The sequence below is a fragment of the Camarhynchus parvulus genome, chromosome 12 (genome assembly GCF_901933205.1).
Source record: "Camarhynchus parvulus chromosome 12, STF_HiC, whole genome shotgun sequence".
NCBI classification, from domain to species: domain Eukaryota; kingdom Metazoa; phylum Chordata; class Aves; order Passeriformes; family Thraupidae; genus Camarhynchus; species Camarhynchus parvulus.
The window spans coordinates 10,115,077-10,142,775 of record NC_044582.1 but is presented as its reverse complement, the minus strand read 5'-3'; the positions used below and the strand labels follow the sequence as shown (position 1 = coordinate 10,142,775).

Below are 27,699 nucleotides of genomic sequence, written 5' to 3'. Positions count from 1 at the left end.
GCCACTTACAAAAACCTTCAACTCCTTTTGGTGCGCCCTGCTTTGAGCCAGGGACACCATTTCATCTGTAAGAACCCTTTAGCATAGCATGACATCTGAGAGACTTCAGCAGGATATAAGTTTGCTCTGGTACTGAGGTATGATCTAATATCCTCAATTGTTCTGGAAATTTGAGCTGCATGATTCAGGAGACTTGCATGGGTATGGTCACTCCAGTGCTTAATGAGATTTATGTGCTTAAACGTGATGGACGCTGTAATCACATTTCTAACGCGCTGATTCAGACCGGGAGGGGGAGAAAACCCGAACCAAGGGGAGCCGTGCCCTGCCGGTGTCGGGGGCAGGCTTTAGCACAGGAAGCTCGCAACACGAGCTCTGGTAAATGCCAAAACGAGGAGGGAAAAAACCCAACAAAAAACACCCCGAAGAACCCAAACAGAGGAAACGTCTTTCCGCAGCTCTGAATTGCAGCCTCCTGTTTACGCCGCCCACGCTGGAAGCTGTCACCCTTCCGCTACCACCCTCGCCGGGCTGCGGGGGGAGAGCGGGGGTGCTCCGGGAGCGACACCCGTCCCTGCCGGGGGGCACTGGGGACACCGGGGCTGCTGCCGGCGTGGCGGGCCGTGCGGCAGCGGCGCTGCGGGCTCGGCGCCGGGGCAGGACCGGCTGCTGCCACTCACGGCGCCGCCTCCGCCTCCCTCCGCGGGCGGGGGCCGGGCTCGAACCCGCGGCCGCCGCGCCCCGATGTGGCGGGAGCCGCCCGCGCTCGCAGCGCCCCGGCCCGGCGGGGACAGCCCCGGCCCCGGCAGCGCCCCCGCAGCACAGGCAGCCGGTAAGCGCACGGACGGACGGGCCGCGGATCCTCCGCCCGCAGAGCCGCACTTTCCTCCCCATCTTCCTGCCCATCCTCCCTCCACGCCCCAGCGGGTGTTGGGGCCTCCCAGCTGTTCCCTCCGCTCTCCAGATGTTGGGGCAAGAAGAGGGCTGGTCCTGCCTGGGATAGCGCGGGGCCTCGGGGTGTTCCATCATGAAAATGAGAGCATCAGGGAACATCTGGCAGAGGTTAATCCTGATGAGGGCTGGCCGGAGGTGATGGGTGAAAGACTTGGGGCACTGCCTGGGCCAGCAGTATGAGTGACAGTTCCATCAAGAAAGGAGATTTGATGGCAGCAAAAGGGCTACTGGTTAGGATTTTGCATGTTTATTTTTTCTTGTGAGATGCTTTGGGTCATGGCAACTTCTCTGGAGTAGATGGATGAGTCATGTAGTGCATGTGTGTCAGCTAAGGCACAAAAGGGAGGAAAAGTATCCAGATTAGCATGAAGGTCAAAGAATTGTCTTGTTACTGAGGAGTGGTGGGCAGCTATGCTAGGAAGTAAGCACAGTCACTAGTCACACAGTCACACAGCTGGATGCTAGTCCTTTGCTGGGCTGTGGGATGCTAGGATAGAAGGAAGTCAGCTGCTCCCATTTCTTGGCTAGGGGTCAGGTCCTGAAAAGGGTTGGATTCTGCTGGGCTCACAAGTTCTTTGTGACTGCCAGTGTGAGAGCTGGTGGGTCAAGAGTTCAGGCCATGTGCAGCACTGTTCTTCTGGGCATTCTCAGGGGAACAGCCAGGATACACAGCAAGCACTGCAGTGTGAACACAGGCCGAGGGAGAGATGCTACTACAGAAAGGGAGATTGGTTCCACACTATACAAGGTTGATGGTAAACTAAGTACTAGTATTGGGGCCAGCAGAGTATCCTGGGTTTTGGGAGTAAGTGATAGTTTGCCTTCAGGTTAATGGAGTGCACACAATGCCAAATTTCTTGTCTCTCACCTGATACTTCTTTTTCTTATCTCATTGTTTCTGACTTTATTTTTCAGAAAAACTGTGATCCAAGAAAGCCACCATGAAAGGTGAGGAAGCTCGGCCGAGGAGGAAAGAGGGCAGGTCCAGGAATGGAGAGCGACCCCGGCACAGAGGAAAGGGCAAGGGTAAACACAGGGAGAGCAGGCTTGGCAGCCAGGAGCCAGAGGATGTCTCTCTGCATGCACAGCAGAAGCTGCTGGCTGAGGAGAAAGCAGCCATGGCAAAGTCACAAGAAGAGTCAGCAATCTCAATTTGCCTGCAAGTGCTCCTGCCATACCTCCTGGCTGGGCTTGGCATGGTCTTGGCAGGCATGGTTTTGGATTATGTTCAGGTAAGGGGGAGAAACTCATCTGACATACCTGCTGTGGGATGAGTGGGGGACTTTTCTTCACAGACAGGGGATTTGCTCTGGGAGTGGCACAGTAAGGGAGGATTTGCAGCAGTTTGCTATGCCAGCATGTCCCTCAAAGTCAGCTGTTATGTACTGTGCAGCTCTCAAGAGACATGTGGTGCTTTTCTGGTGCCTTTCCTCCTTTGGATAAAAAAAGAGAGCACGGTGCTAAAGAGTACATAAGGATGATTAGGAATGTGGACTCCTAATTGCTTAGTGATTGGGAACATGCAGAGATGTCCCCTTGGTCCTGGGAAGAGGGTGGGTGAGCACAGCCTGGGGTGGCACAGTGCTTTCCTGCAGCAGACAGAGGGGTCACATCACTCAGGGATGTAGCTCTGGACAGTCCTGTACCTGCTGCTTCCTTGCACAAGGCATGAGCAGCCCAGCACTGTTAACATTTCCTACAACAGCTCAGCCTGCCTGTGCACCACGTCCTTTTCTAAGGCCTCACAGCAGAAGACTTGAATTCTTTAAGTCCCATTTCTGACTCTGTGGGGATGAGGATGAGACCTTTCCTCCTATGGTGCAGCAATACAGACCTTCAAGGTGATGATCGGCACCTAATTTTAGACAGTTTAAAGCTGATTATGAATTGCCATGCCTTTGCACTCTGGGTTCCTCTAACAGCCTGCCTTTTTGTTAACCTTGTTATCTGACCAACTAGCTGTGAGGTCAAACTACCCTGACCTATGTGACACAGGGACACAGAAGCTACAGTGCTTACATTGACAACTTTCACAAATGTGGAGCTGTGTCCCTCTGTCATTAACCCAGGGTTGATCTCCCTGAGCTAGAAGAGCTGTAAAGGCTTAGGAGTGACACAGTATCCTTAACTGACCTCAGCATGTACTTGATACCCAGCAGAATGTCTAGTCAGATCACAGAACACTAGGCAAATGCACAACCCACTGTCAAACTACTTTTTGTCTCCTTAGACATTATTCTCAAGAGCCTTGAACACTGAGCAGCCACTTCTGTTTTTATTTTTTTGGACTTTCTAGAGCTGACTGTTCCAAAGGATCTCTGACATTAAATGTATGTTTCTTCCTACTGTGAGTAATTAAAGTGTGAAATGGATTGCAGATGGGTTTGGGATGTTGGAAGAGGACTTTTCCTTCAATGTTTCTTCCCTGAGAGTTTTGTTGTTTTTTTTTTTCCTAGAGGGAACTGAGCCACTAATATGAACAGAATGTGAGGCAGACCTCATTCTCCTCTGAAACTGCAAAAGTCTGTTTTCTGTTTTTGCAAATACAGAGCTCACTAAAAGCCACCATAGCAGTGCCTAAAGTATGGGAAATCAACCCATGCAACATGTCATAGGAAACGTGGCTTTTGGCAATGAGCACAGTGGCTGTTTGTGCATGACATGGGCTGCCTGAGCACATCTCAGCCAGAACTTGCTGCCCTTCCTTCCTTCCTGAGCCAGTCCTGGCCTTTGCCTGGCTGCTGCTGTTGTTTCTGAGAGTCCCTGGGCCCCAGGCACTCTCCATCTGCCGCCTTCCATCTCTCCACAAAAGTTCTCTTCTCTGTCCTTTCCTAAAGTGGAGAGGAGGAGAGCAAGGTTAGAAGCAAAAATTCACTGCTTGGTGTAACAAAGAGTTCCCAAAGTCAGGAGTGGTAGTGCTGGAGCAGCTGGGATGTGCAGTCCCAGGAAAGCACCATCAGGTTCTCCTGTGAGCCCGTGGTGCTGGGACAGTGCTGCCAGCACTGCCACGTTGTGAGAGCATCCTGGCATTTCTGTGTCTCCTTTGCAGGGATGACAAGGTAGGTATGAAACTGTGCTCTCAGACACTTGCTGTCTTTCTGTTCTGATTTTTGTACTGTGCCAGTGGTGGGGGATCTAGATCAGGGTCGGGACTCACCCAAGAGGCTGTTTCTGCTTTGGCTCTTCCAGGGCAGTGCTGCTGGTTGACTAGCTGGCAACATGAGGATGTATCTGTGTGCAGAGCAGGGCAGCAGTGCACGTCTCCAGGTTTTGCCATCTTGAGTGGCACAGCCATGAGCTGTTGGGTTTTTTTTTAAAGTTTTTTCACTAGCTAGTTACAATCCTTTTCCCACTGTTGAGCAATGCTCTCTTTCTTCGCAAACCTGAGGTATGTTGTCTGGACAAATAAGGTATATTTCTTTGCCAGGAAAATGTGATGCATCTCTCTGCTGATAAATATGGTGTGGCTCTTTATCAGAGGCTCCTTAAATGCATAATAAAATGGCCCAGTGTACACCCATGGGTCACCTGAACCAATTACCTCTCTGCATACTGATTTATCGGTTGAGGGCTTTTTATGGTGCTTACTTAGAAGGAGAGAGCTGGAGCGTGATAAACTTATAAACCCTGTCAAGCTGATGCTTTAGTACAGGATGTGTTGCTGCTGTGTTTTTTAATGTCATTTGAGTCATTCAGTCTCATTGATATTTCCTTTACATTAATGCTTCTGCCTGTCATCCATCCAGTTAGCTGATACAGTGACATATGGGACGAGGTAGGCACATTATTAGAACTGGAAAGCTCATTTTTTTGTCCAGAAATTTTGTCCAGAAATTGTCTTTTATTTCCTTGAAGCCTCTGTGAATGACTAACTAGAACTGGGCCTCCATACTGTCATTTCTCTCTTCCCAGCTGGTATAAAGAGGTTGGGTCATGTGTGGTTATTACAGGATTTTTATTAACCTGACTTTTCCAGATATTGTGGAACTTTTTTTTCCAGTTAGATTAGCTGAAATGTGCTCTCCTGTTAGCTTTCAGCTAACTGGACCATTGTTAGGTGGTGGAGACACTGTACACACCAAGGCAGCTGGGAGTGGAGAACGTTTTAGGGGCCGTACCAAAATAACAGCCTAGAAAGCAGCGAAGGACAGAGCCTCTGCAGCTCCATTTGTTTTCTGCCTTGCTTCCAGGGAGATCTGCTCTGTCACCCCAGCTGGTGTGAGCTCAGACCGAAGAAACACTGCCTGAATGGCCGAGAGCTTCCTCAGTTCCCAATTTAGCTGCAAGCATGTCATGTTCTCTCCAACTCCCCCGCAGTGCTGGGGACCCTGGCACAAGGACAGAGTCCACGAGCCATTAGCCTTTTCCTCTCTGCAGGGAATGTCAGGGAAGGGGTTGATCCATCCTAAAAGGTGTTTTTTTAAAGCTTTTTGACCCTTTGATTCAATTAGTTTGCCCAAAATAATTATTAGAAAGGAGCCCATGACTCTTTTCCCTACATGCCTGACTTTGAGCTGAACCATTTACGGAGCAGGATACAAATTCTTTTGGCCATATGTAGCCATGGTGCAGCTCTGATTTTTGACCTTGTATTGGCTCCTTAACCGTGAAGCTCTGGGGTGAGACCCCCTCTCTCAAAGGCAGTACTTCCCAGGAGCATGCAGGAGCAGCATGTTTCACTTCAGAGCAGGAAGGGTGACCAGCTCACAGCGTGCCCTTTCTCTCCCTTGCCTGTCGTGCAGAGAGATTATGGAGCTACCTTAAATGAGCTCCAGCTAGGACTCTTATCTCGGCCTTTGCAAACTAGCAGAAAGTTGAAGTGATGACAGCAGATAAGGGTGCTCGCTTTTGAAGCTTATTGGCTGGTTCTCTGAACTTTTTTTCCCCCTGAGAGCCAGTCATTCAGAGGTACAGCTGGCACAGCCGGATTGTTCTGTCCCACGGAGGCCATGGAGCGGACACGAGGGGCCGGGGTCTAGAAGGGCAGATCCTGTGTCACCAGCTGCCTCAGCTGTGTCACCTGCCTGGGGTTGGGGTCTAGAAGGACAGATCCTGTGTCACCAGCCGGCTCAGCTGTGTCACCTGCCTGGGGACTGGACCTGCGTAACGCCGCTGTCAGCTGAGAGAAACGTGGGCTCCTGCTCTGCTTGACCTTTCTTCACCTTGGAGAAGTGCAGAATGGATCGTGGTTGGTCATTCCCCACCTCCTCGGCCTCGGGACAGTGAGGAGAGTTCAGCAGTGCCTGTGGTGGGAGCGAGGGAGCCGGGCTGGTTGGCAGCAGCTTACACATTAAACCCTCGTAGCAAACGCGCGCCGCGCTCTGACAAGCAATGTAACCCGAGGAGAAAGGACACCAGTGTGTTGGAGCACGCTGAGGGATTCTTGTGTGACTTGTTACTCTTTCAGTGCTGTAGCCTGAGCAGGTCTTACTGTTTTTACTGAAGTAGTGGGAGCTGAATGGGGTGTGGGCTCGTTTCTATTCGTCCACAAGCATCTCTACAATCTTCTCTTCTCTTTTTTAATTCCCCCCTGGATATAAATCAGAGAAATTGTGTCCATCGAGTTTGCTGCCACCTGGGCTCAACCCAGCTGAACCAATTTTGGAGGATACCCTTGCTGCAATCGTCTGGACGTGCTCCTAGGAGGAGAAGAAACTAAAGGAATTTGGCATCGTTGCTGTAGTTTGAGGAAAAACATTCCTTCTGGCTTTGGAGAGAGCTACAAAGAGGATCTGTGTCATGCCCTGATCTCCCTCCATTTTCCTGCTGAGCATGGGGTAACAGTGTGTGACCATGGTGGTCACCCAGTTACAGCTGGAACTGTGCTTCCATGGCAAGAAGCTGAGAGGTTTCACCTGCAAGCTGACCAGGTCAGCCAGTGGATTTCTCCCAGAGACTTCCTTCTCCATTGCCTCCCAGATTTTTGTGCCATTCCTCTTGGCTGGCTTGGGAATGGTAGCTGCTGGCCTCTTGATGGATGTTGTTCAAGTAGGTACCTGTGATTAGGCAACTTGTAGTGAGAGGGTGGGCTAGGGCTCTGACCTTGAGCATTTGAGTTATTTGTTTTTAATGAGTGTGGCCCTAGCAGCCAGTCAGCAGTGTGGCTGTAGGCTTTTTCTGTGCTGGAGGGACACCATCCATCTCCTTTAGATCAGTAGCTGGGTTCCTTGTGGTGTGGGTTGTCAGAGGGCTGCCTAGCACTGTGCTGGGTGTGTTAGACTGGGTGCTCCCTTTTCTCTATGAGGCTGAGCACTTTGGTGGAGACTCCTGTGAAGCAACTGGATCAGGCTGCAGCGTATTCCCCTGTTGCATGATATCATTTCTTTCCTTCAAAAAGTGCTGATAAGGAGATCTAGGTCAGGGTTGTTATTAACTACCTGTTTTACTTAGAGGCAAGTTCATGCTTTCAGTTCTTTGCAAACAACCTAATATAATCTTTGGTCTAGAAAGCATTTAGATAGTGCGATGAGAGGCACGCCACCATAAAATGATTAGCCTTGCCTACAAACTGAGTGCTTCTTGGGCAGTTCCTGAGGTGGCTATAAATTTAGAATGACTTCCCCTGACTGCCAGGGAGTGCTGCAGCATTTACACCATTGTGCCCCCAACCAGGATCTGTCCCCTCCGTCTTTCCTTTGTGCCGGTGGCACAAATAGAAATGCAAAATTTGATCTCGTTTGGGCATTTAATGCTGGTGGATTTACAAATCAAAAGGCTGGCAGAGTTTCCCAAGGATATATCCTACACTCTGAGCTCACTGGAGTACATTGGATTCTCTGGCATTAATACCACAGGAGGAGCTAAATATGGATACTTGAATGTTTGGAAAGACAATACCTTGCTTGGTTTTTTTCTTGCACTGGAAGAAACAAAGAAGGCAGAGAGGTTGAACTAAAGGGAGCACAAGGAATATCATAAAGGGTTAACTGGAGTGGCACAGGCTCTTTCTGGGCTGTGTTTGTCATCTCCACCTTGTGCTGTGCTGAGGCACAGACCTGTCTTGCAGCATTACAGAAGTTCTCAAACTACCCAAGATATGTTGATAGTTAGCATTTGTCTCAAAGATGGAGAAAGACACAGCACATACCCACTCTGTACCTTGGAGAGAACAGGTCTTTGTCTAGAAGGAATCAATTTACTTGCTAAGAACTGAGCTGTGTTCAAAAATGTAACTGTATCCAGACTGATGGGAAACACAGGCCATGTATGCCTGCCTTGCGCCTGTCCTTTAAATGACAATGTGCAATCTAGTTTGTGTATTTGCTCGCTTGACTCATAGAAATGGGGTCAGGTGTAAACCACAACCACAGGAAGTGAATATTTTGGTGAAGTATGTTGAAATAGAAATGGTCAGTCCATGGGTTCAGCTCCCAGAGGAGGGAGCCCAGTGCATTGATGGCACAGGAGAGATGTTAGTGAGGTGAGCTGCCATGGTAGCAACAACCCCACAGCTAAAAACAAAACAAATAGCTGGGAAAATGCAGAGATCTCAGCCTTTAAAGGTTTGGGATTTGTTCTGTGCTTCTTTGTCTTTGAGCTGTTGATTTTCAACTTCCTGCAAGTGTGAGAGATAGAAACTCACAGTCCTGTCCAACTAAAACCTGACACTAAGTGAGGCCAGGTACCATGAGACTCATATTGCCAGGCATGAGGGCTCACATACTGAAACTACAGGTTTTTCAAGTCCAGGAGTCCGTGGTTTGCCCATTTTCTAGTGGTTCTTTTGGCTAAGGAATGTTTTACCCTAGTGACTGCAAAACATTCTTAGGAAACTCTGTGTCTGCCTTGGACAGGGAGATATATGGGCAAGCTTAAGGATGGTATCTAGAGCTTAGATAATATTGAGTTTAATCCTGCTGCCCTTCTTTTATTACATTCAAAATATCTTGAAATAACTTGCTTCTGTGTTGTGAGTCCAGCTGATGCTGTCTTCTGCAGGGCTCATATTGCTGTAAAGAGAACAAAGTGTAAATTTCTCATTTGTGTCCTACCAAACTTCTCAGGATTTTAGCAGTTTCTGATCTGCTCTGGGATGAAACCAAGAACTGTTCCTATTAGTGTTTGAGAGAAAAATCAACAGACGAGATTTATCTAGCCCTATTTATCTATTTGACTCTAAGGCTCAGACCTGGGTCTCCCATGCTGTAGGAAAAGGATGCCCAAAGAAGAAGATGTTTGCCATTTTCCCTTCCTGTGTGTGCAGGTGATCCAGTCTCTCTGCAGGGCTGATAGCAAGGCACAGGTTTTTTCCTTCTGGACATTTCTGCCTCTGTTCCAGTGGTCCTTGGCTGCTGGTCCATCTGGATTCTGGGCTGGCTGGCACTGCTGCAGACCTTGCAGGGCCCTGCCAGAGTTTGGCCCACTTTTTTACAGTAAGGTGAAGAATCATATTGAAGCTGGCTGATCAGATTTCCAACCAGAGAATTCAGGAGGAAAGCTTCCCTTTCATTTTCCCTTTCCACGACACTGGAGTGGGACACAGTCCAAATAAAAGTCACAGATACAAGATATCTCTGTCCTTTGTTGACAAAAGCCCATGATATGATTAGCTTTGAAAAGGATTTTGCATTGGCTTGCATTTTGTACGCTAGGATATTTTGATCTTTCTGTTGACTTGTTCAGAGCCATGGAAAACCTCTGAGGCTTCTGAGCTGCTGCCATGGGGGATGGATGTCCTGGGGAGCTAACAGGAGAGGCTGGGTCTGTGAGGACAGAGTGGGGAGCTGCTGGGGGGCTGCACTGGGGCTGGGGGCTGGCTCAGTGCATCCATGGTAAATAACCTGTCTTCCTCTGAGGGACCCCATGAGCAGATCCAGCTGCTTTGGTTAGAACATGGAATTTTTTATTGACCAATTATTAACCAAGCTTCTTCAGAGCTGAGTTTTAGGGCTGAAACTCCATTATGAAAATGTGAAATGGGAAAGAGTCTCTTTCTGGCTCTGTGTCTGCCTGTGTGGGTTTCCATGGAATGTTTTTGTTCTTTCTAGGCCAGTTTTTGTCTCAAAGGACAGATATTTCCTAGGCTTTGTCCAGGTGTCTTCATTCAGGTAGTTCCCTGCCTGCATGGCTCCAAACTGCCCCCCTCAGCCACTCCTCCAGCTGACAGTCCTGCCAGCTGATGGCACAGGCATCATCTGTTTGTTCTGTATTTCTGCAGTCACTAACACAATGGAGCCCTGGCTGTTGTGGTATAATTCATTAAGAATCTTTCCTTAGGCTCTCAGTGAGTCACTAATGAGACTCAAATAGAGGCAATTAAGTCAGCTTTTTTTTTATTAGTACAGTCATGTGATTATTAATTGTTCAGAGCTTTCAGGTGTAATTATATGTAAGGCAGAGTCCCAAAAAGTCATACCTCATATGCTGGAACTTCTGTTCTGATGGCTTGAGATCTGCAAAATCTATTATGTCACAAGGATTGGAGCTTACCTAGATATACCCAAGTCATATTTCCCAAAGGTGGCATGCACAGAAAATACAAACAGTTGAGTTTTTCTGTTGCTTTCTATTTATGTCTTTTTATGTGCAAAATATGCAAGGTCTTAAGTATGAATTTCTGCATGCCTCTGTGCTTTAAATGATTGGGAGTTCTACATTGTGACTGTGGAGTCTGTGTTCTCTTTCTTTTGAATGTGTCAAAGATGTGTTTGGATCTTTATTCTTAATTAAAGAGAGAGGAGGGAGGGGGATATGAATCTCTAAAAGAGAAGTCCACCCCTAGTTTTTCTCAGGTATTTAAGTTCCATGTTAACAAATTTAAACAAAACTGCAGTGTGTCAGATAAGGGGACAATTTTTGTGTTGTTGGTTGTTTATGCAACAGTAACATACCTTGCTCGTTTTGAAACGTGCCTGTTCCACCACTGCCAGGAAAAGTGCCTTTTTTATATTGATAATAATGTTTTGCCTGTTATCTGCACTTCTGAGGTGCCTTGCACCACATGCTCAGGACTGGCTCAGCCCCAGTTTCATCCATCCTGACTGAGAAGGAAGCTGTGAGGTCTTCCCAGCAGAGAGACACCACCACCTCCCCACAGCTTCCCATGGCACAGCCAGAGAAAAACACCTCTATACAGCTGTTTAATATTACATCCTGTATATATTTCCTAAGAGGCTGGCAGCTGAATGTGTCACCATTTGTTGAGTCTGTCCAACCACCTGGATATTCAGGTTTATAGAATCCCAGTGGATGTGAAAAAGGTGGGTAGGGATGTGCTGGTTTGTTTTGTCCTCCAGTGCCAGAACTCAGCACCACCATGGGTTCAAACCAGTGACAAGTTGGAAAGAATGAACAAATTGATCTTCATGTGATGTGCAGCTAAACTATGGAAATCTGTGCCACGGGATGGCACATGGGTTGCAGGGGGGAGTTGGGATGGGGACCTGAAAGAGAAAGCCTTTCAGCACTGGGAAATGTGCAGAAAACCCCCAGCAGCTCAGTACCCTGTGGAGATAGTCAGAGTCTGGAAAATACACAGGAGAGTTATCCCATTTATTGTTGTTTTTGTAGATTCTTGTTTTATACACCCAGACTGGATTATTGGCAGAGCTAAGGACGGGTTAGATGGACCTTTGATCTGGCTCATTGCAGCCACCCGTTTTTCCTTGTATTCTGCTCTTAGATGTTGGGCTTGTTACTTTTCCTTCATGCTGAGTGGCCCCATTTTGGGATTTCATCCTGGTTTAAACCTCTCTGCCCACAGCAGGGCTTTGCCAACACCCTTGAATGCACAGAGGAGGGATGAATTCTATTCCAAGGCACTGTATGGTACAAAAACCTAGAGAAGACATGTCAGTCAACAAAGTTTGTTATGTTTTCAGATTGTCTCTGGTGTTGCAGCTGATTCAAGAGCTTTGTGCAGTTCAGCTTCAGAGGAGCAACAACAGTCAAGATATTGGCCCAGCAGTCTGGCTTATGAGATATCTTAATTCAAAACCTTTTTCCAGCTGCACCAAGGATGTGCTTGGTAATAGGGAGATTTAGGAACTGTCTGTGGAGAAGAGATGCAAAAATCTCTTTCCCTCCCCCCACCAGTCTTAGATGCTTGACTTGAAGTTTGGTAAGAAAAGACAGACACAACTTCTTGTAAGGTTATTTTCCAGATCTTTGGTTTTGTTCTTATGAGTTTGGATGGCAGTAGAGGTTGCTGTTTCTAGTGTCAGTGCAAGGGATGGAGAACATGCTCTATCTAATTTGGCTTTTGAACCTTAATTACTTTTAATGTTGGTCTTGGCTGATGTTAAAGAGGTTTTAATTTACGAGTTTCCAAAATTTAAGGGTTTTAATTTACGGGTTTCCAAATTCTTCTGTTGCCCCCAGAAGGAAAGATCCTTCCCCGTTAGGGCAGTGCTTTGTTGTGCGCGAGATGAGAAAGAATACTGCAAGCTGAAAATCCCTTCCTTCCCTCCCAAAATGCAAAACATGAAATGCATCAGGGCAGCATCTCTCCCTTTGTGCACAGGACACCTGGAGGTGCTGAGACAAGACCCTGGGCTGCAGCAGCCCTGGGCTGGGCAGCACCACAGGCTGAGGTCGCTGCCTCTGTTTCCTTGCAGCACTGGGACGTGTTCCGGACCATTACAGAAGTTTTCATCCTGGTTCCTGCCCTGGTTGGCCTGAAGGGAAATCTGGAGATGACACTGGCATCCAGGCTCTCCACTGCTGTGAGTGTTAACGGGCTGGTTAATTTTGGGAGGGGGGTGATTAGCAGGAGACATCAGGAGATCCTTCATTTATATAATCACGCTGTGTGTGAGAGATGCCCTTTTCTGCTAACTAGAAACTAGTGGGATGTGAGCATTAAAATAATGTGTTTGCCCTCATTTTGTAACTGGAACAGAGAATTTCCATCTGCACTTTGAAGGTGAATTAATCCCTGGGTGGCCACTTGCTGATATTTGGGGCCCTGTGACACATGAAGGAGACAAAGCCAGAGCTCCACAGCTGTCAGCTCCAGTGCTGGATTGCTTTTCTGTGGGTATTGATCCTTGAGGGCTTCCCAGCAATCCTACCTTGGGGGAAGCAGACTGAGCTTCTTGGAACCTGCAGCAGCTTTTGCTGCTCTGTATTTGATCTCTTCTATCTCCCTGAGCAATTTTGTTTACTTTGGGTTTTTTTTCTTTATTATGCCTCAGGAGAAATTGTAGCTTACCAGAGCAATTTAGGGGGAGCAAAGGACAAAAAATAGTTTAATTTTTTCAGCTTTTTATCTGTGTGGGCTGTGGTGGATATGCCCACTTCACTTTTAGCTGGGTGCCCTGCAACACCTCTGCACCTCAGTGTGAGCCTCTGATGCCCCTGGGATGCTGGGCTGGTAGAAAAGTGTCAAGAAGGAAGTGCAGGGAAGGCTGGGAGATGTTGACCTGTGTTTGCCTCTCTCTGACAGCCCTTTTCCCCCAGGGAGCAGGTGAAACTGCCTTCAGCAGCCACCTGTACCACAGGAACAGCTTTTCAGGGTATCTCTCTTGACTCCTAGGCTAACACTGGACAGATGGATGATGCCCAGAAGCAATGGAAAATGGCCACCTGCAATTTAGCCCTTATCCAGGTGAGTCACTTCAGCTGGGAGATGCAGAAGTCCCTTTTCTCTTGCTCTGTTGCAGCCCAGCAGCACCTGTTCCAGCAGTGCTGAATGCAGAGCTGGTGATTTGGGGCAGGAATCCTCAACACAGCCAGGCAGAGCCAGGACTTGACCTCCAGTAAAGCTCTGTGTGGCCCCAGAGCTTGTAGTTTAGCTGTAAAACACATCTGGACATTCACTGCCTTTGTGGACAAACTGAACTAATAAAAACTCCTTTTGCAGCAGGAGCTGTGGCACAATCCCTGTTTCACAGCTGCCCCTGGATAAAGCCTGTCATTTACTGGCACTGTTTGGGAATCAGCCTTGGGCAGGAGGGGAGAGATGGGAGAAATTGCCTCCTGCAAAGGCAATTCTTCTGCTTGTTAAAATCCAGGAGCCAGCCTAGAGTTTGCACATGGCAAGCCCTCAGGGCTGGCAGCATGTGTCTGTGTGCTTTCCCTTATCTCCCTGCACAGCTCCAAGCCTCCCAGGAGCGCAGAGCTGTTGGGGAGCCCATTTTTGTCTTGACCAGAGCTGGACTCTGTGTTCTTTGCTGAAGTTTTATCTGCCCTTTGCAGGCCCCCAGAGATTTTCTGCAAACTTTGTCAGGATTTCTGGTTTTGATCTAGTGGAGCCTTGCAGGGATGCTGTTTAAATACTCAAACAATCAGCATCAGCGCCAGGCTTTGCCCTCCAGGCTGTGGCAGTGCTGCAGTCGTGGAGCCAGGGCTGCCAGGGCCAGATGTGGGTGAGGGCTCACCAGCTGTCCTTCGGTCCCCAGGTCCAGGCCACTGTGGTGGGGCTGCTGGCTGCTGTGGCTGCTGTGATCCTGGGAGCCATCTCCAAGGGCTCTGTGGAGCTGAGCCAGGCTGCTGTGCTGTGTGCCAGCAGCGTCACCACGGCCTTCATAGCGGCACTTTCCCTTGGTGAGTGCTTCTGCTTCCTCAGATGCCCCGTGCAGCACCCAGCTGGCATCCCTCTGGCGTGGCAGGGAGCTGTGGCTGCTGCTTTCATCCTCTCTGCATGCTGCCTTTGCTTCTCTTCCCCCATGATCTGTTGCTCTCACAGGCAGCAATCAAAATGTGCTTCACCTGACACGTGAAAAGTGCCCCAGGCTGTGCATGGCTGTACAAACAGCCCCGCTCCGTGTCCCTGGGGTGTCACACGAGCCATCTACACTGTCCCTTTCCCAGGGGAGGGTGAAAAGATGTCACCCAGGCACTGAGGGTCTGTTAGCTGACAAATCCAGACCACGCTCGAGATGGGTCACCCCACACCTGTGGCCAGCCCTGCAGTTTGCCTGCTGTGAGCTGGGAACCAGGCAGTCCCCTCCCCTGCTCTTCCTCCTCCAGGGCGATGTGGTGGGCTGGGCACAGGAGCTGTTCTGGGTGGCCTGGAGAGCTCCAGTTTGTGGGTCTGCCATACGAGGGCAGCATGGTACCCTGAATAGAGCAGCTGGCACAAAGGATGCTGCAAGTTCTCTAAATGAAAGGGACAAGTTAGAACAACTGCATATCCTGAAGCTGGAGTCAAAGGGTGATTGGAGATGCCTTTGATGGAAAATGTGGGATGAGGCAGTTGTTAAAAACCAGCAGCTCAGCTTTCATTACTCTTCCCTACAATCTCCCTGCTTGGTGGGGTACAGAGAGGCTTTGCTGCTGTGCTGTCTCAGGTTTGGCATCAAATTTTTCCCTGGACATGTCACAGGCAGCCTGTGTGTGGAAGCTGCTGCTTTTATGGCCAGGGAGGGGAGCAGCATGAGCTGTGCTGAGGGGAGGGGAGTGTGGGTGTCTGGGAGGGCTGCTATGGAAATGTCAGGTTGTGTCAGGATGTGTTTTTGTGTTAGGGATGTTACATCAGGGTAGATGCACATGTGGCATTTTTGGGGGGAGAACTGATGCTCCTGTGCATGCTCAGCTTTGGAGGGGCTGTGTAGACAGGCACAGAGAGGTTGTGAGCTGGAGGGAATCACCATTTCCTGGGCTGGAGGGAATCACCATTTCTTGGGCTTCCTTTGGTGCAGCCTGTCAGCCACAGAGGGGCTTTGAAGGGATGTCTTATGTCTTGTCTCAAAGCTGCCTTTGCTAGTTAGCAGTGGAGCCTGACCAGGGGTTATCCCAGGTGCTTCTTCCACAGCCCTGAGAGAGATCTGGTAGCTGAGGTGTAGCCACGATATTTTCTGAAAAATCCTTTCCTTAGGATTTTTTCCTCCTGAGAAGCTGAGAGGCCTCAGGAACAAAATGTAAACAATGATTATCTGCTGCTGTGGAATGCAACAGGTGCATCTGTGATTGGTCTCATGTGGTTGTTTCTAATTAATGGCCAATCACAGTCAGCTGGCTCAGACTCTGTCCGAGACACAAGCTTTTGTTATTCATTCTTTTTTTTTCTATTCTTAGCTAGCCTTCTGATAAAATCCTTTCATTCAGTATAGTTTTAATATAATATCTATCATAAAATAATAAATCAAGCCTTCTGAAACATGGAGTCAGATCCTCATCTCTTCCCTCATCCTCAGACCCCTGTGAACAGGGTCACACTGAGGGATTCCCACATGTTCACCAGGCTTTGTTTGGGGTTTGTGCTCCTAAACTTGGGCAAGCAAAACCTCTCTTCTCCCCAGCAATGCTGAAAAGCAGCTCAATATTCCAGCTGCACCTCAGAGGAGAAGGGAAGAGATGTGGGCCACCACCATAACCCCTTGAGTCTGGAGCTGCTCACAGCATCAATGTCCCCCCAGAGCAAATTAAAGCAGCCCCAAAGGCTCTGGGACATGAGGGCTCAGTCTGATGCCTGGGCTGAAAGGCTAATGCAGGCTACTGTAAGGAAGCTCATTGCTCCTTGGTGGTTCAAACTTTGAGAAATTTCAGTCTAATATGGAAAATGTCTTTGTGCTGTGGAATCCAGAGGAGGGGATGGCACCAAGAGGCTGCTGCATGCCTGCTGTGTGCTTATCTATGAGTGTGCTTCGTGCCTGCTCCTGCTTCAAGGCAGCAAAGATTAGGCTGCTCAGGAGGGGAGCTTCTACATTTGGGCTGCCTGCTGGTATCTGCTTTGATCCCTGGAATTTGCTTGTGTGCCTCTGGGCCCTTGGTGCAGTTTATAAGGACAGAGTCATGCACTTCAGGTTGGTGAAAACAAAAGGACAAATTCCTGGGGGTGCCCAATCTCCAGCTGCATGGTGCTGTTGTGGGTATCGTGCTTCTTGCTTCTCTTAGACCCCCACATCCTGAACCAGGGCAGCAGCTCTGGGGTAAAACACAGCCAAATGCTCTCTCTGATGCCTGCTCTGTGTCTTCTCTAGGTCTGGTGATGATTGGTGTGATCATTGGAGCCAGGAAAGTTGGGATCAACCCAGACAATGTCGCCACACCCATAGCAGCGAGCCTGGGAGATTTGATAACCCTTTCCCTCCTGGCAGGAATCAGCAGCACACTCTTCAAATACATAGGTACAGTGTTCAGCAGGGAGCTGCAGCTCAGCGAGGGAGCTCACAAATCCTTGGGAAATTACTGCAGGCTGCCTCAGCATTTCTGGCATGATTCAGAATGGAGGCTGTCATGCCACTGGGGTAGGAAAATGACCAAAGAGGCTTTTTCCAGACTGTCTTTTAGTAACAAACTGGAAGGCAGAGCCTAGTAAACACAACTGGGATTTGTCAAAGAAATGACCAACATGTATTGTGCAGCTTTGGAACAGGAGGCTGGCATATGTGACACTGACTCTGTTCCTCGATGTGTCACTAGCCAGGCAAAACTCCTTCCTGTGCAGGGCTAACAGCAGCTCCTTCTTCACAAGGCAATTCCAGGGGTTTGGCACTAGTAAAATATTCTTGTATCCTCTCACATGGAGAGCCATGGATGAACAAGATATTCAGTTGGAGGGAGGTAGTCTGCAGTGTTTTGTGCCTGCAGGAGCTGTGGTCTGGGTTAGCTGTGCTGCTGGTTGCCAAAGGCTTGGGCACCCAATGGCCCTCAGAAGCTCAAAACATTGGTGACATGTGTCTGTTGCTTTTAAAGTGTTGGGCTATTTACTGTGAGCCTAAGCTGGAACAGAAATGGGAAAATAAAAAGATGCAGCAAACTCAATTCCACTTGAAACCCAAACTGTTGCTCCAGACTGAGCAGAAGCAGCGAGGCAGCTGTTCTCAGTTTGCATAACTCATTCCATGTGCAAGCACAAGTGAGGGAGTGAAGGAGCCCACCCTGCAGGGAGAGGCCTATGAATTGCTTCCATCCTGTCCTCCTTGAGCTTCAGAGGTGGCTTTTTTTTGTAATAGGATTTTCCATGATGCCATTGCACCTGCCTCTATAAAGCTAATCTATCTTTCAGTTGCTGAGCCTCAGATAATATCTTCCAGGGAGCACAGGGCAGAACAACATGATAACCTCTGTGGCTGTGACCAGAGAGCATTTCTGGGGTTGCCAGAGTAGTTTAAAGAGCCTCCTGAGATGGAAAATAGTCAGCACCCAGACACCAAGTCATTGGGAGCATGAAGTGAAGCAGGTAGAAGGATGGCACTGCTGATGGTGCTTGAACAAATCCATTTCCCTGCCCAGTGTGTAATAAGGTGCAGGTCACACTCTAAAAACTTCTGGGTCCTACCAAAATGTGTATGTATCCTTCAAAAATACTGATGAGCCTGTGAAGTTTGAAGTACTGTGTGCCACCTGATGCAGCACCTTCTCCTTCTGCAGAATATCCTCTTGCGAGAGAAGATTTTAATTTTTTTTTTTCATTGGCTCTGGTTCTTCTCAGTCCTGCATAAAGGAGATACAAACTGTGCCAAAGGGTTTCAGCTTATGGGCTGCCTGTGAGAGAATGTAGCAGAACTGGAATGTGGAGCCTGAAGACCATTCATCCCACCAGGAGCCTTTCTGTGGGCTCTGATAAGGTTTGATCAACTCCAGTGCTGTGCCTGCATTATTTGAGGGGGAATTAATTGCTCAAAACAACACGTGGTGTGGGTAAGAGACCCAGTTCAGCAGCTGAGTCTGTCATACAACCCAGCTGTCCTGGATGACTGTAGGGGGTGAAGTGCACTGACCAAACTCTAAACTCCCAGGAGGAGATGCATTTCAGTGCCCACTGAAGCCTCTCATGAGGAGTTGCACCTCTTTGTGTGAGAGCCTTTCACTCCCAGGAGATGCCATCGCGTCAGTGCTGTCTCACCCAGGTAGCCCAAGGCCCTGGCAGTGGTGTTGTTAAAAATGCACACTTGGAGCTGCTTCATCTCCCAGATCACCTGCAAAGCCAGCATTACATCCCACTGCCTTTGGCCCCAGCTCAGAGACCAGATGGAGAGCTTTGTTGAAGAAGCATTTTTGTATCAAAAGGGCTGGCATCGGCCCCATTGCTCGAAGGTGTTTCTCATGCTTCTGAGTCATGTTTATTTTCTTTTAGTGCTGAACCTCTTATTTTTTAATTTCTTTGTTTCTAAAGATCCAAGGCTATGCCTCTGCTGAATGGAAAAAGCACCCAATGGAAACACATGCAAGCTAGCACAAAAGAAACCCCAGATCTGAACTGGCTGATGTGTGCCAGAGAACATTTGTTCCTATTGAGCAGACCAGCTGCTCAGCAATTCTGCTAGCTTGCCTCCTAAAGTGCTTCTTACCTCTTGTTTTAGGTGAAGGCATGAGGTGTCTGCCCTGAGTGGGATGCAGCTTCCACACAGGAGTTTCCCCCTTGCCCTGCTGTTTGATTTGCACCCTGAAGCCAGAAATTTTGTAACTTTTTATCTTTCTTAGTTGGAGATGAAATTGGAGAGCTGTTCATCTTCAAATATAACTTGCTTTGAATCCTGCTGATTTTCAAACAGCATCCTCCAGCAGTGAATTTCAGGGATTAATTATGGATTTCTGTGGTGGAATGAGGTGGTTTTGTGGGGACTATCATGCTTCATGTGATTTTTCCTCTAGCATATCTCAGTTGGAGCAAGAGTCCTGCTGCATTTCTTCCCATCTCTGTGCATTACGATTTTGGCAACCAGTGAAGCTACAGATATTTAATTCAAAATTTCTTCTCCTTGCCAGATGTGAAGTACCTCTCTCCTCTGATCTGTGCTGTGTTCATTGTCATGATCCCTCTCTGGGTTGCTATTGCCAAGCAAAGCCCTTCCCTGGCTGAAGTCCTGAAGTCCGGGTGGCAGCCGGTCATTGTTGCCATGAGCATCAGCAGGTAAAGGAGGCACAGCCAGCCCTGGGTGTGCCCTGCACACACAGCCTGGGCTCACTGAGGGGCACCAAGGGGGACCCTGCCAGGGACAGCCGCAGGGGATTTGCCCTGATCTTCTCAGCCATTGGTGACTCTCCAACAGACTGTCTTCTGAGTCTGTAAAGTTGCAAGTACAGTGTGCCACCTGCAGCCCCTTCTCCTGCTGCAGAATATCCTCTTTGTGGCATTACCAGTTGTCAGTTTCTCTGGGTCTGGATTGAAGGCACTTGAGACAGTAATTCGTGTTGGGACTCAGGTGTTTATTATTTCCTATCAGTAAAACTCTCACTACTGTGAGTTCAGCAGCTTTTCATTAGAAGACACACAAAATGGCCAACAATCTCTAGATACGAGGTCTTTTAAGACTGAACTATCCAATTAAGAACTGACACCTAGATTATTTTCCCTTTTAATCCAATAACTGATCCCAAAGAGCTGCAATGCAGAATTTTCTGCCCAATTACAAAATGCCACCCAAACCCATGAAGAAGAAGGAAGAAGAAGCATGAAGAAGAAACCCAGGATGACACCCTGTGCCCTCCATCTTGATTCCATCCACAACATACTAAAAATCCCAAAACCTAAATTTCTCATCAAGTGATACACCTACACCACTCTCTATAATCTATTGCACACTTTTGTGGATTCTGGTCTATCTTCAAATCTAAGAAACTTTCTCCATGAATGAGGGTCACAGTCAGTGCTCCCCTGGGGGTCAGGACACACCAGAGCAGACAGAGAAATATTCCCAGTGCTTTGGGTTTCCACACCTCTTGCCAGAGAAGATTCTCAATTTTTTTTTTCTAATTGCCTCTGGTCCTTCTCAGTCCTGCAAAAAGGAGATACAAACTGTGCCAAAGGGTTTCAGTCTGTCTCTCGTATTTGTGAGACAGCTGATAAGGAGCCCCCAAAGGACTGGGAAAAGCAAATCATTCTGAGTCTCACTTGCACATCCAGGCACCACATGGGTGGAAGCCAGGAAACTGAAAGCACAGATGATGATCATCACAAATTGTCAGGCTTTGATCATCACAGATTGTCGGGCTTCAACCTCATTCTTATCCAGCTGTAAAGAGAAAATACTGGTAAATGTAGAGCCACGTAGTTCCTTCTTCCCGTGCTACATCTTTCAGCTGAGATCTGGAAGAGAATTAAAAAAAACCTGCTAAGTCCGGTATAGAAGTGTAACAAAACTTTGTGGGAAGATGATAATGCTTTCCTAACCACTACCAGTTTTGCTTGAGGGTGGGCAAGGAGGTCCTTCTGAACTCATTATGCCATTAACAAGATCTGTAAGGCTTTCTGTTGGTGGAAGCTGAGCTGTAAAGGAGTGCATGGTGAGCAGTCCAATCTGGCAGTGGGGAATGCAGGAACCCATGGCAGGGTGCTATTTTCAGTGTAGGAATTGTCCTGGGAAAAGACTGCTCCAACCTCATTTGCTGTCCTTTTCTTAACAGCATTGGTGGGCTCATCCTGGACAAAACTGTAACTGACCCAAACTTTGAAGGCATGGCAGTTTTCACACCTGTGATTAATGGTAGGTTGGACATGGGGGTTCAATGCGTGCTTTTATTTATACCTCCCCTTCCTCCCAAGGCTTCTGGCATCCACCATTGCCCCTACACAGGGATCAGTGTTCAATTCCCTGCTCCCATCATGAGTGGAAGAGAAGTTACTGGTCCCCATCACATTTCTGCTTATGTTTTGAAATGTCTCTGGAGCAAAACAGCAGCGAGGACAGAGCTGTACAAAAAGGTTAACAGCATCTCTGAGAGCTACATTGACACTTTTCATAAAATCAAACCTACTGGGATGTCACAATAAATCCATTTATCCTTGTTTCCTTCTCTCCACTCAGTAATTTGTGTGGTGCAATCATCCCCTGTACAGAATGTTGATAACTAGTAATATAATTAGATTATACATGTGAATGTATCTGAGGGATTATATGCATGGATTGGATATAATGGGATTTATATATATCTAAACATTTTGTGTGTATATTTATATTTATATTTATATTTATATTTATATTTATATTTATATTTATATTTTATATTTATATTTATATTTATATTTATATGAGATAAATGTATATCTTTATATATAAAAAGATTATATGTATGGGTTGGATATAATTGGATTTTTATGTATATATATCTCAACATATTTTGTGTGTGTTTATATTTATATTTATATTTATTTATTTGCAGTACTTTTGTGCACACACCTATCAGCACAAACTGCTGGGGATCCTGGTATCACTGAAGATCCACTAGCTTATTTTTCTGCTATTATAATGTTCTTGTAGGACAGGCCCATTCCAAGGGAAACCATGGTTCCTAGGGCCTCATGCCACCCTCAAAGCTCCTCACTTTGCCTGTGCAAAGCGTGGCAGTGCATGGCTCAGACAGGTCCATCTTCAGCTACAATGCGACAGCCTGAATATTTTCACTTTGATTCCCATCTGGGAAATCTCACATTTAATGATGATTTCTTCTCCAAGGAAGGGAAGGCACGAGAAGCCTGTAGCATCTGGCTCACCCTTATCTTTTCTGTGGCATTTCCACCCTGAAAATACTTAGGGTGGTGGAAGTTTGTTCCATAGATCATTATCCTTCTATTGCTGCTTTTTCATGTTTGCTACAAATAATCAATCTGGAATGAATTAATTTAATTAGGTGACATTTTTGGCTTCTAATTCATCCTCATGATTCCTTGTCATTGAACAAGTGTGTTAGGTACCTTCAGACAGACATATAATCACTCTCTGTGATGTTTTGTTGTCTTTCAAACAATAATGGTTCTCTGAGTGAGTAAATCCAAAAAGTGGCCATGAGCAGCATCTGCACAGCTTTCCCCAGGTGTTTCTCACAGACTGTGTCCAACCAGGTGCAATTACATCATTTGCAGAGGCCACCTCCAGTGCTGGGGAGAAAGGGAAAATGTTTTCAGCCAGCAGTCAGAAGATCACAATAACTGGAGCCTTCCTGATTTTCAGGAGCTGTTCCTGCCAAGTGAATAGTGTAGCACCCCTAGAGATGCAGGGGTCAGGTTTCTCTTTCTCTCCTGCTGCTCTCAGTGAGTGCAGATTGACTCACCTTAGGCTGGGTTTTGCACGGATGTTTCCTGCTGTGGTGAAGGTGGTTTTCAGGTTTTCTGTGTTTTGTCCTCACAGGTGTTGGGGGGAATCTGGTTGCCATCCAAGCCAGCCGAATTTCTACATTCCTGCACTTCTGGAGCATGCCTGGAGTTTTGCCATACAAGATGAGGCAGAACTGGCCCAACCCATGCACCACATTCTTCTCATCAGGTAGACCCTGAGCCCCTGGTGTCCTTGTCTGTCTGTCCTCACAGGTGGCTCCTTTCCCAAGCCTGGCTGGTGAAGGACTGGCTGGGTTTCAAAGGCAGAGCTTTCCCCTTCCTCAGAGAAAACTCAGATCAGACAGGAAGCATCCTTGCAGTGGGTAGCATGAAAAAAAAAGGCTTAAGGCATATTTGCTCACTGGCATGCAAAGAAAGTGGCCTTCAGGGAGCACTAAAGAAAGTAATTGAAAAGGAATCTTAGATTTGATCTAACAGAAAGTCATTTTAATGGCCAGCCTACAGCCATCACCTGTGGACAGAGCAGTGAATAGACCATAATCTTGCTGAAAATCAGCAATTCCTCCACCTTCAGCACTGGAAATACTTAAGCATCAGCAAAACTCAATTTTGGGTCTGTTGTCTTTATAGAGTTCCTCTTGATTTTCCCTGTTAGGTTGAGAGTTAGTGCCAGATCAAACTATAAACTGGGAAAATCTGTTGCAGTGAGGCAGAGCAGAAGTTGTGGGAGGCAGAGAACAGCTGAGAGGAGTGTTTGCAAGAATCACAGTGGAGTGTTTGCAAGAATCACAGTGGAGTGTTTGCAAGAATCACAGCGGAGCAGCACGGAGCACAAAGCCTTTGGCATGCAGTTCCAGTGCTAGACAAAGCTGCTGGGCTGATCCTGCAGATGCTTCCTATGTTTGTGTGATCTAGGGAAGGCGTTAGCAATGGGGCTGGTGGGAGGGGGCAGCCCCAGGTTTATACATTAAAATATTCACTGTGTCCTGTCCTCCCCTGACCCTCCCCTGCTGCTGTTACCCCCGTTTCTGTCTCTGCTCTGCAGGGGTGAACTCCAAGTCAGCCCGGGTGCTGTTCCTGCTGGTCATCCCAGGGCACCTGGTGTTCCTCTACACCATCCACCTGCTGCAGGGGGGCCACACATCCCTGTCCTTCACCTTTGTGATGTTCTATCTGGCTGCTGCTTTGCTGCAGGTAAACCCCAAACTCCCACCCAAAAGGAATCTATCAGATAACATAAAACCAGCATCCTCCAGGGTAAAAAGGAGTCACAGTAAAACATTCAGCAGCAGCCTCTGTTCCCTGTCACATCAGGTGTGCTTCTGCCAAGAATATGTACATTCTGTAGCTCCAGTAATTCTTCACCCAAATTGCCAGGCTCTAGGTTTCCCACATGAGCACAGCTGTGCTTTAGGGTGAGAGGAGGAAAGAGTTCTCAACATCCACTGGGCTGCAGTAAGTGCGCAGAGACACACTCAGCAAGAAGTACCTTGCTTTAAAATGTTCACTCCTTGGGTGTGAACTCCAAATATTTCCAGGCTGCCACTAGTTACCCCAGCACAGTGAGAAGAGTGAACAGCAGCCAGCAGGTTTCCCCACCCATTTTGGAAACCACTGTCACATTTTATGGTGAAAATCTAGGGAATCCCTCTGGGCAGGCCCATGTGGGCAAAAAACAAAGGGGAAGGCCAGGCCCTGAGCAGTTATCTTCAAAAGTAAAAGCTCCTGGTAGGCAATGAGCAGATCATCTGATTTGTTTTGCTTTTTCTGCTCTGTAAACTTTATTTTTCTCACTCAGAAATGCATGTGGCTGTTGCCTGAACTCACAGAGGCTCTGACTTCACTTGCCCTTTTAAATGAGTGATTCATTGATTTGCATGATGAGGTGGCTGACTCTCACTTTGCCTTACAAGCAGCCTTGTGTCCGAGGGTGAATTCCTTGTGTGTGTAAACAATCAGTTTTCCTCGACCTTTGCACAGCCCTAAGCCCAGAATCACAGCCACAGTTTAAAGGAAAATATTTATTCTTCTCTTTATGCATCGAGGTAACTCCTCAACCAAAGCCAGGCATGGAAATGCAAGAATAAATGACAGCACAAAGAGCAGCATCCCAGCAACGCCACTGACCCCAAAAGATTCCCATGGAGGCCACTGGAGGAGGGTACACTCAGCCTGGCCCTTTTTTCCCCTCTGTTATACCTTATAAAGAAAGACAGAAGGAAAAAGGGTTGGGGGGAAAGTTTGGGTCACTTGGAGTAAGCCCAAGATCAGAGGCACAGAAAACACGACCTCAGAGGAATGATTGAATGGACTGGGGTTAACTGGTCCAAAGTAGAGAGACTTGGGAAAAGTCTGGTTAACAGCCTTTAAACTGCCAAATTTCTGTAGGAAGGGACAGAATAACATTTGCCATGTGGTCATTAGGGGAGGAAACATGAAATCATGGATTTCAAATGGAAAAAGGCAGATTTATGTTAGGCCTTGGGAAAAACAAAAACGGGGGTAAAAAGCATGGGGCTGATTGCTTAGAGTGTGGCATCTCCATCTGTGAGGGTTGTTTAGCGCAAGTTAAACAAATTTTCCATCAGGAAAGATGTGGATCTATTTGATCCTGAATTGAGGCAAACAAATGATCTATGTAAAACTGTCGAGTTTCCAGCCAGCTTTAGTTTCTGTGCTTCTGTTATTTAATTTACTTCCCCCATCTCTCCTCCTCCCTTTCTCCCAACCCAGCTTTCAGTTTTCACCTTTAGAAATGCTGCCTCAGGCTTTGGTTCATGATGTGCTGTGGTCTCCCATGGAGGGACCACAGATGTGGGGTGCAAATTCTCTCTCCCTTCTTAATTCAATTAACTAGACAGTCCTTAATCTTTAACCAAAATATTTTTTCTGCCATCTGTTTATCAGAATTGGGAATGAAATAAGAATTAAAAGAAATCACAACAAAGATTTTTAAACTGTCGAGATGAAAAAAAAAGATTTTTTTTTATCATGTCAGTTCTGCTTGGGATAGCTTTGATGTAAAAACTGCCTCAAACTCCAGTTGTCCACTGAGACTTTTAGGAAAAACAAAGTAGACATGATCTGAATTTCTAATGGAAAAAAAGAAGGATGAAGAGAAAGAAGTCTGGCTAGGAACTTGTCCTTTGGGGTTGCCTGCATATTCACAGAAACCTTAATCTGGTGGAGTGAGTGGGAGCGCTCCCTTTAAGGCACAGGGATAGGAACTGTACCTTTGGGAGATGCTTTTGGTGTGGCCAGGCTCTGGTTTGGGCAGGCAGTGCTGGTGAGCAGTTCAAGCAGGGTCTCTGCACTTGTGGCTGGCAGCAGAGGGCTGTGGGTTATGTGATAGGCTAAGAGCCAGCTACACCCATGCCATGCCATGCCATCCATGCCATGCCATGCCATGCCATCCCATCCCATCCATCCCATATCATCCCATCCCATCCCATCCCATCCCATCCCATCCCATCCCATCCCATCCCATCCCATCCCATCCCATCCCACCCCATCCCATCCATCCCATCCCATCCATCCCATCCCATCCCATCCATCCCATCCCACCCCATCCCAGAGAGGAACCCCAGCTCTCTGGGGAAGGTGTGCATGCTCAGTGACCCTGCTAGCTCTGGTTCCCTGGCCGTGGCCGCTTTGGCTCTGAGCCCAGGGTTTGTCTGTTTCCCTCTCTCTGCCCCTCCCAGGTGGGGATCCTGCTCTACGTGGCTGACCTGCTCGTGCGCCTGATGTGGAGGAAGGCTCTGGACCCAGACAATTTCTCCATCCCCTACCTCACTGCCCTGGGGGACCTGCTGGGCACTGGGTTCCTGGCCATCTGCTTCCGCCTGGTCTGGCTCATCCACGGCACGGACATGAACCTGGGCAACTGAGAGTGCCTGTGCTGCTCTTGTCCCTGCTGTGACACGGTGCTCCCCTCCAGTGGGTGCCTGGCACTCTGTGCTGGCTCACCTGGCTGGGCTGGGCCCCCCTGCCACCCCCTGCCCTCCCCACCGTGCCTTACAGCCCAGGAATCAGCACCCACAAACTCCTGCCCTTGGAGGGGAGCAAAGCAGATTGAAGGAGCACCCCCTGCTCACACCTGCAAACCAGGCAGCAAGGAGCAGTTGGGCCACTGGGGAGGGAGGCAGGAAGGAGCATTTGGGCCGTGGTGTCAATCCCCAGCACCGAGACAGCCCTGAGGCTGCTCCAGAGCCTGCCCAGGTCACTGTGTCTGATCCTGCCAGGGGATGCTGCTCCATCAGACTCTGACTTTCCATCAAGGGAAATTCTTTGTTCACCCCACTTTTCCCCTGCTCCTGGAGTAGCAGAGCAACCAGGTTTTTAAACTTGTCTCCATCGCTCAGAGGCTCAGGATCTGAGGCAGTGAGCTGCTGGCTCATGCCCAGTGGAGGTTATCTAGGGATACCACCTACCTGCCCTGCCAGCATCGCTGGTGTCTGACCAAAAAGCTGGTTAGGTTGCATTCTGGGGGCAGGAAGGTTTGTTTTTACGGTTTATTAAATGTCCAGTAGTTCAAATGTTTATAGAAACACACACATAAATAAAGTGGGTAAAAAAAAAGAGTAATGCTGTGCATTTGCGAGTTGATTTTTTCTTGCCACGACTGTGCCTGGTTTTAGCTCTTACTTGTCAGGCAGAACTTCTTGGTTTTTTTCTCATCCATTCAGGGTTGGACAACACAATTTTAATAGGGCTTCAGGAAAATCAGTGTTTCCTAACAACGAATGTTTTGACACCCATATGTTTCAGGTCAGAATTAAAGCCTCTCCCTCAGTCACCATCCACTCATTAACAGCTGCTCTGGAATGAGTCCAGGAGCTGCCTGTGTTGGTCTGGGTGATGATCAG

General features: G+C 47.9%; 1 protein-coding gene across 4 annotated transcripts; it reads left to right on the top strand.

The window, feature by feature from the left end:
• On the top strand, positions 1-27,396 carry SLC41A3 (solute carrier family 41 member 3). Of its 4 annotated transcripts, none has more exons than XM_030956678.1 (11): positions 1-137; positions 1,870-2,186; positions 12,510-12,617; positions 13,430-13,501; positions 14,295-14,439; positions 16,818-16,964; positions 19,549-19,693; positions 21,187-21,266; positions 22,908-23,042; positions 23,880-24,028; positions 26,536-27,396. In XM_030956678.1, the coding sequence occupies exons 2-11, from the start codon at positions 1,896-1,898 to the stop codon at positions 26,719-26,721; spliced, it is 1,458 nt and encodes a 485-aa protein (XP_030812538.1). In that variant the 5' UTR covers positions 1-137; positions 1,870-1,895; the 3' UTR covers positions 26,722-27,396. The 4 variants fall into 4 exon arrangements, with proteins under 4 accessions (XP_030812538.1, XP_030812537.1, XP_030812540.1 ...); XM_030956677.1 differs by lacking the exon at positions 1-137 and adding an exon at positions 773-832; XM_030956680.1 differs by lacking the exons at positions 1-137; positions 1,870-2,186 and adding an exon at positions 3,884-4,013.
• Positions 27,397-27,699: the final 303 nt, after the last annotated feature.

What these genes read in the sequence shown, in the direction of transcription:
- SLC41A3 (XM_030956678.1), top strand. Translation starts at nt 1,896, where the DNA reads ATGAAAGGTGAGGAAGCTCGGCCGAGGAGGAAAGAGGGCAGGTCCAGG. An exon ending in CACACTCTTCAAATACATAG is followed by an intron (nt 16,965 to 19,548) that starts GTACAGTGTTCA and finishes TCTCCTTGCCAG; the next exon opens with ATGTGAAGTACCTCTCTCCT. An exon ending in TTTCACACCTGTGATTAATG is followed by an intron (nt 21,267 to 22,907) that starts GTAGGTTGGACA and finishes TTGTCCTCACAG; the next exon opens with GTGTTGGGGGGAATCTGGTT.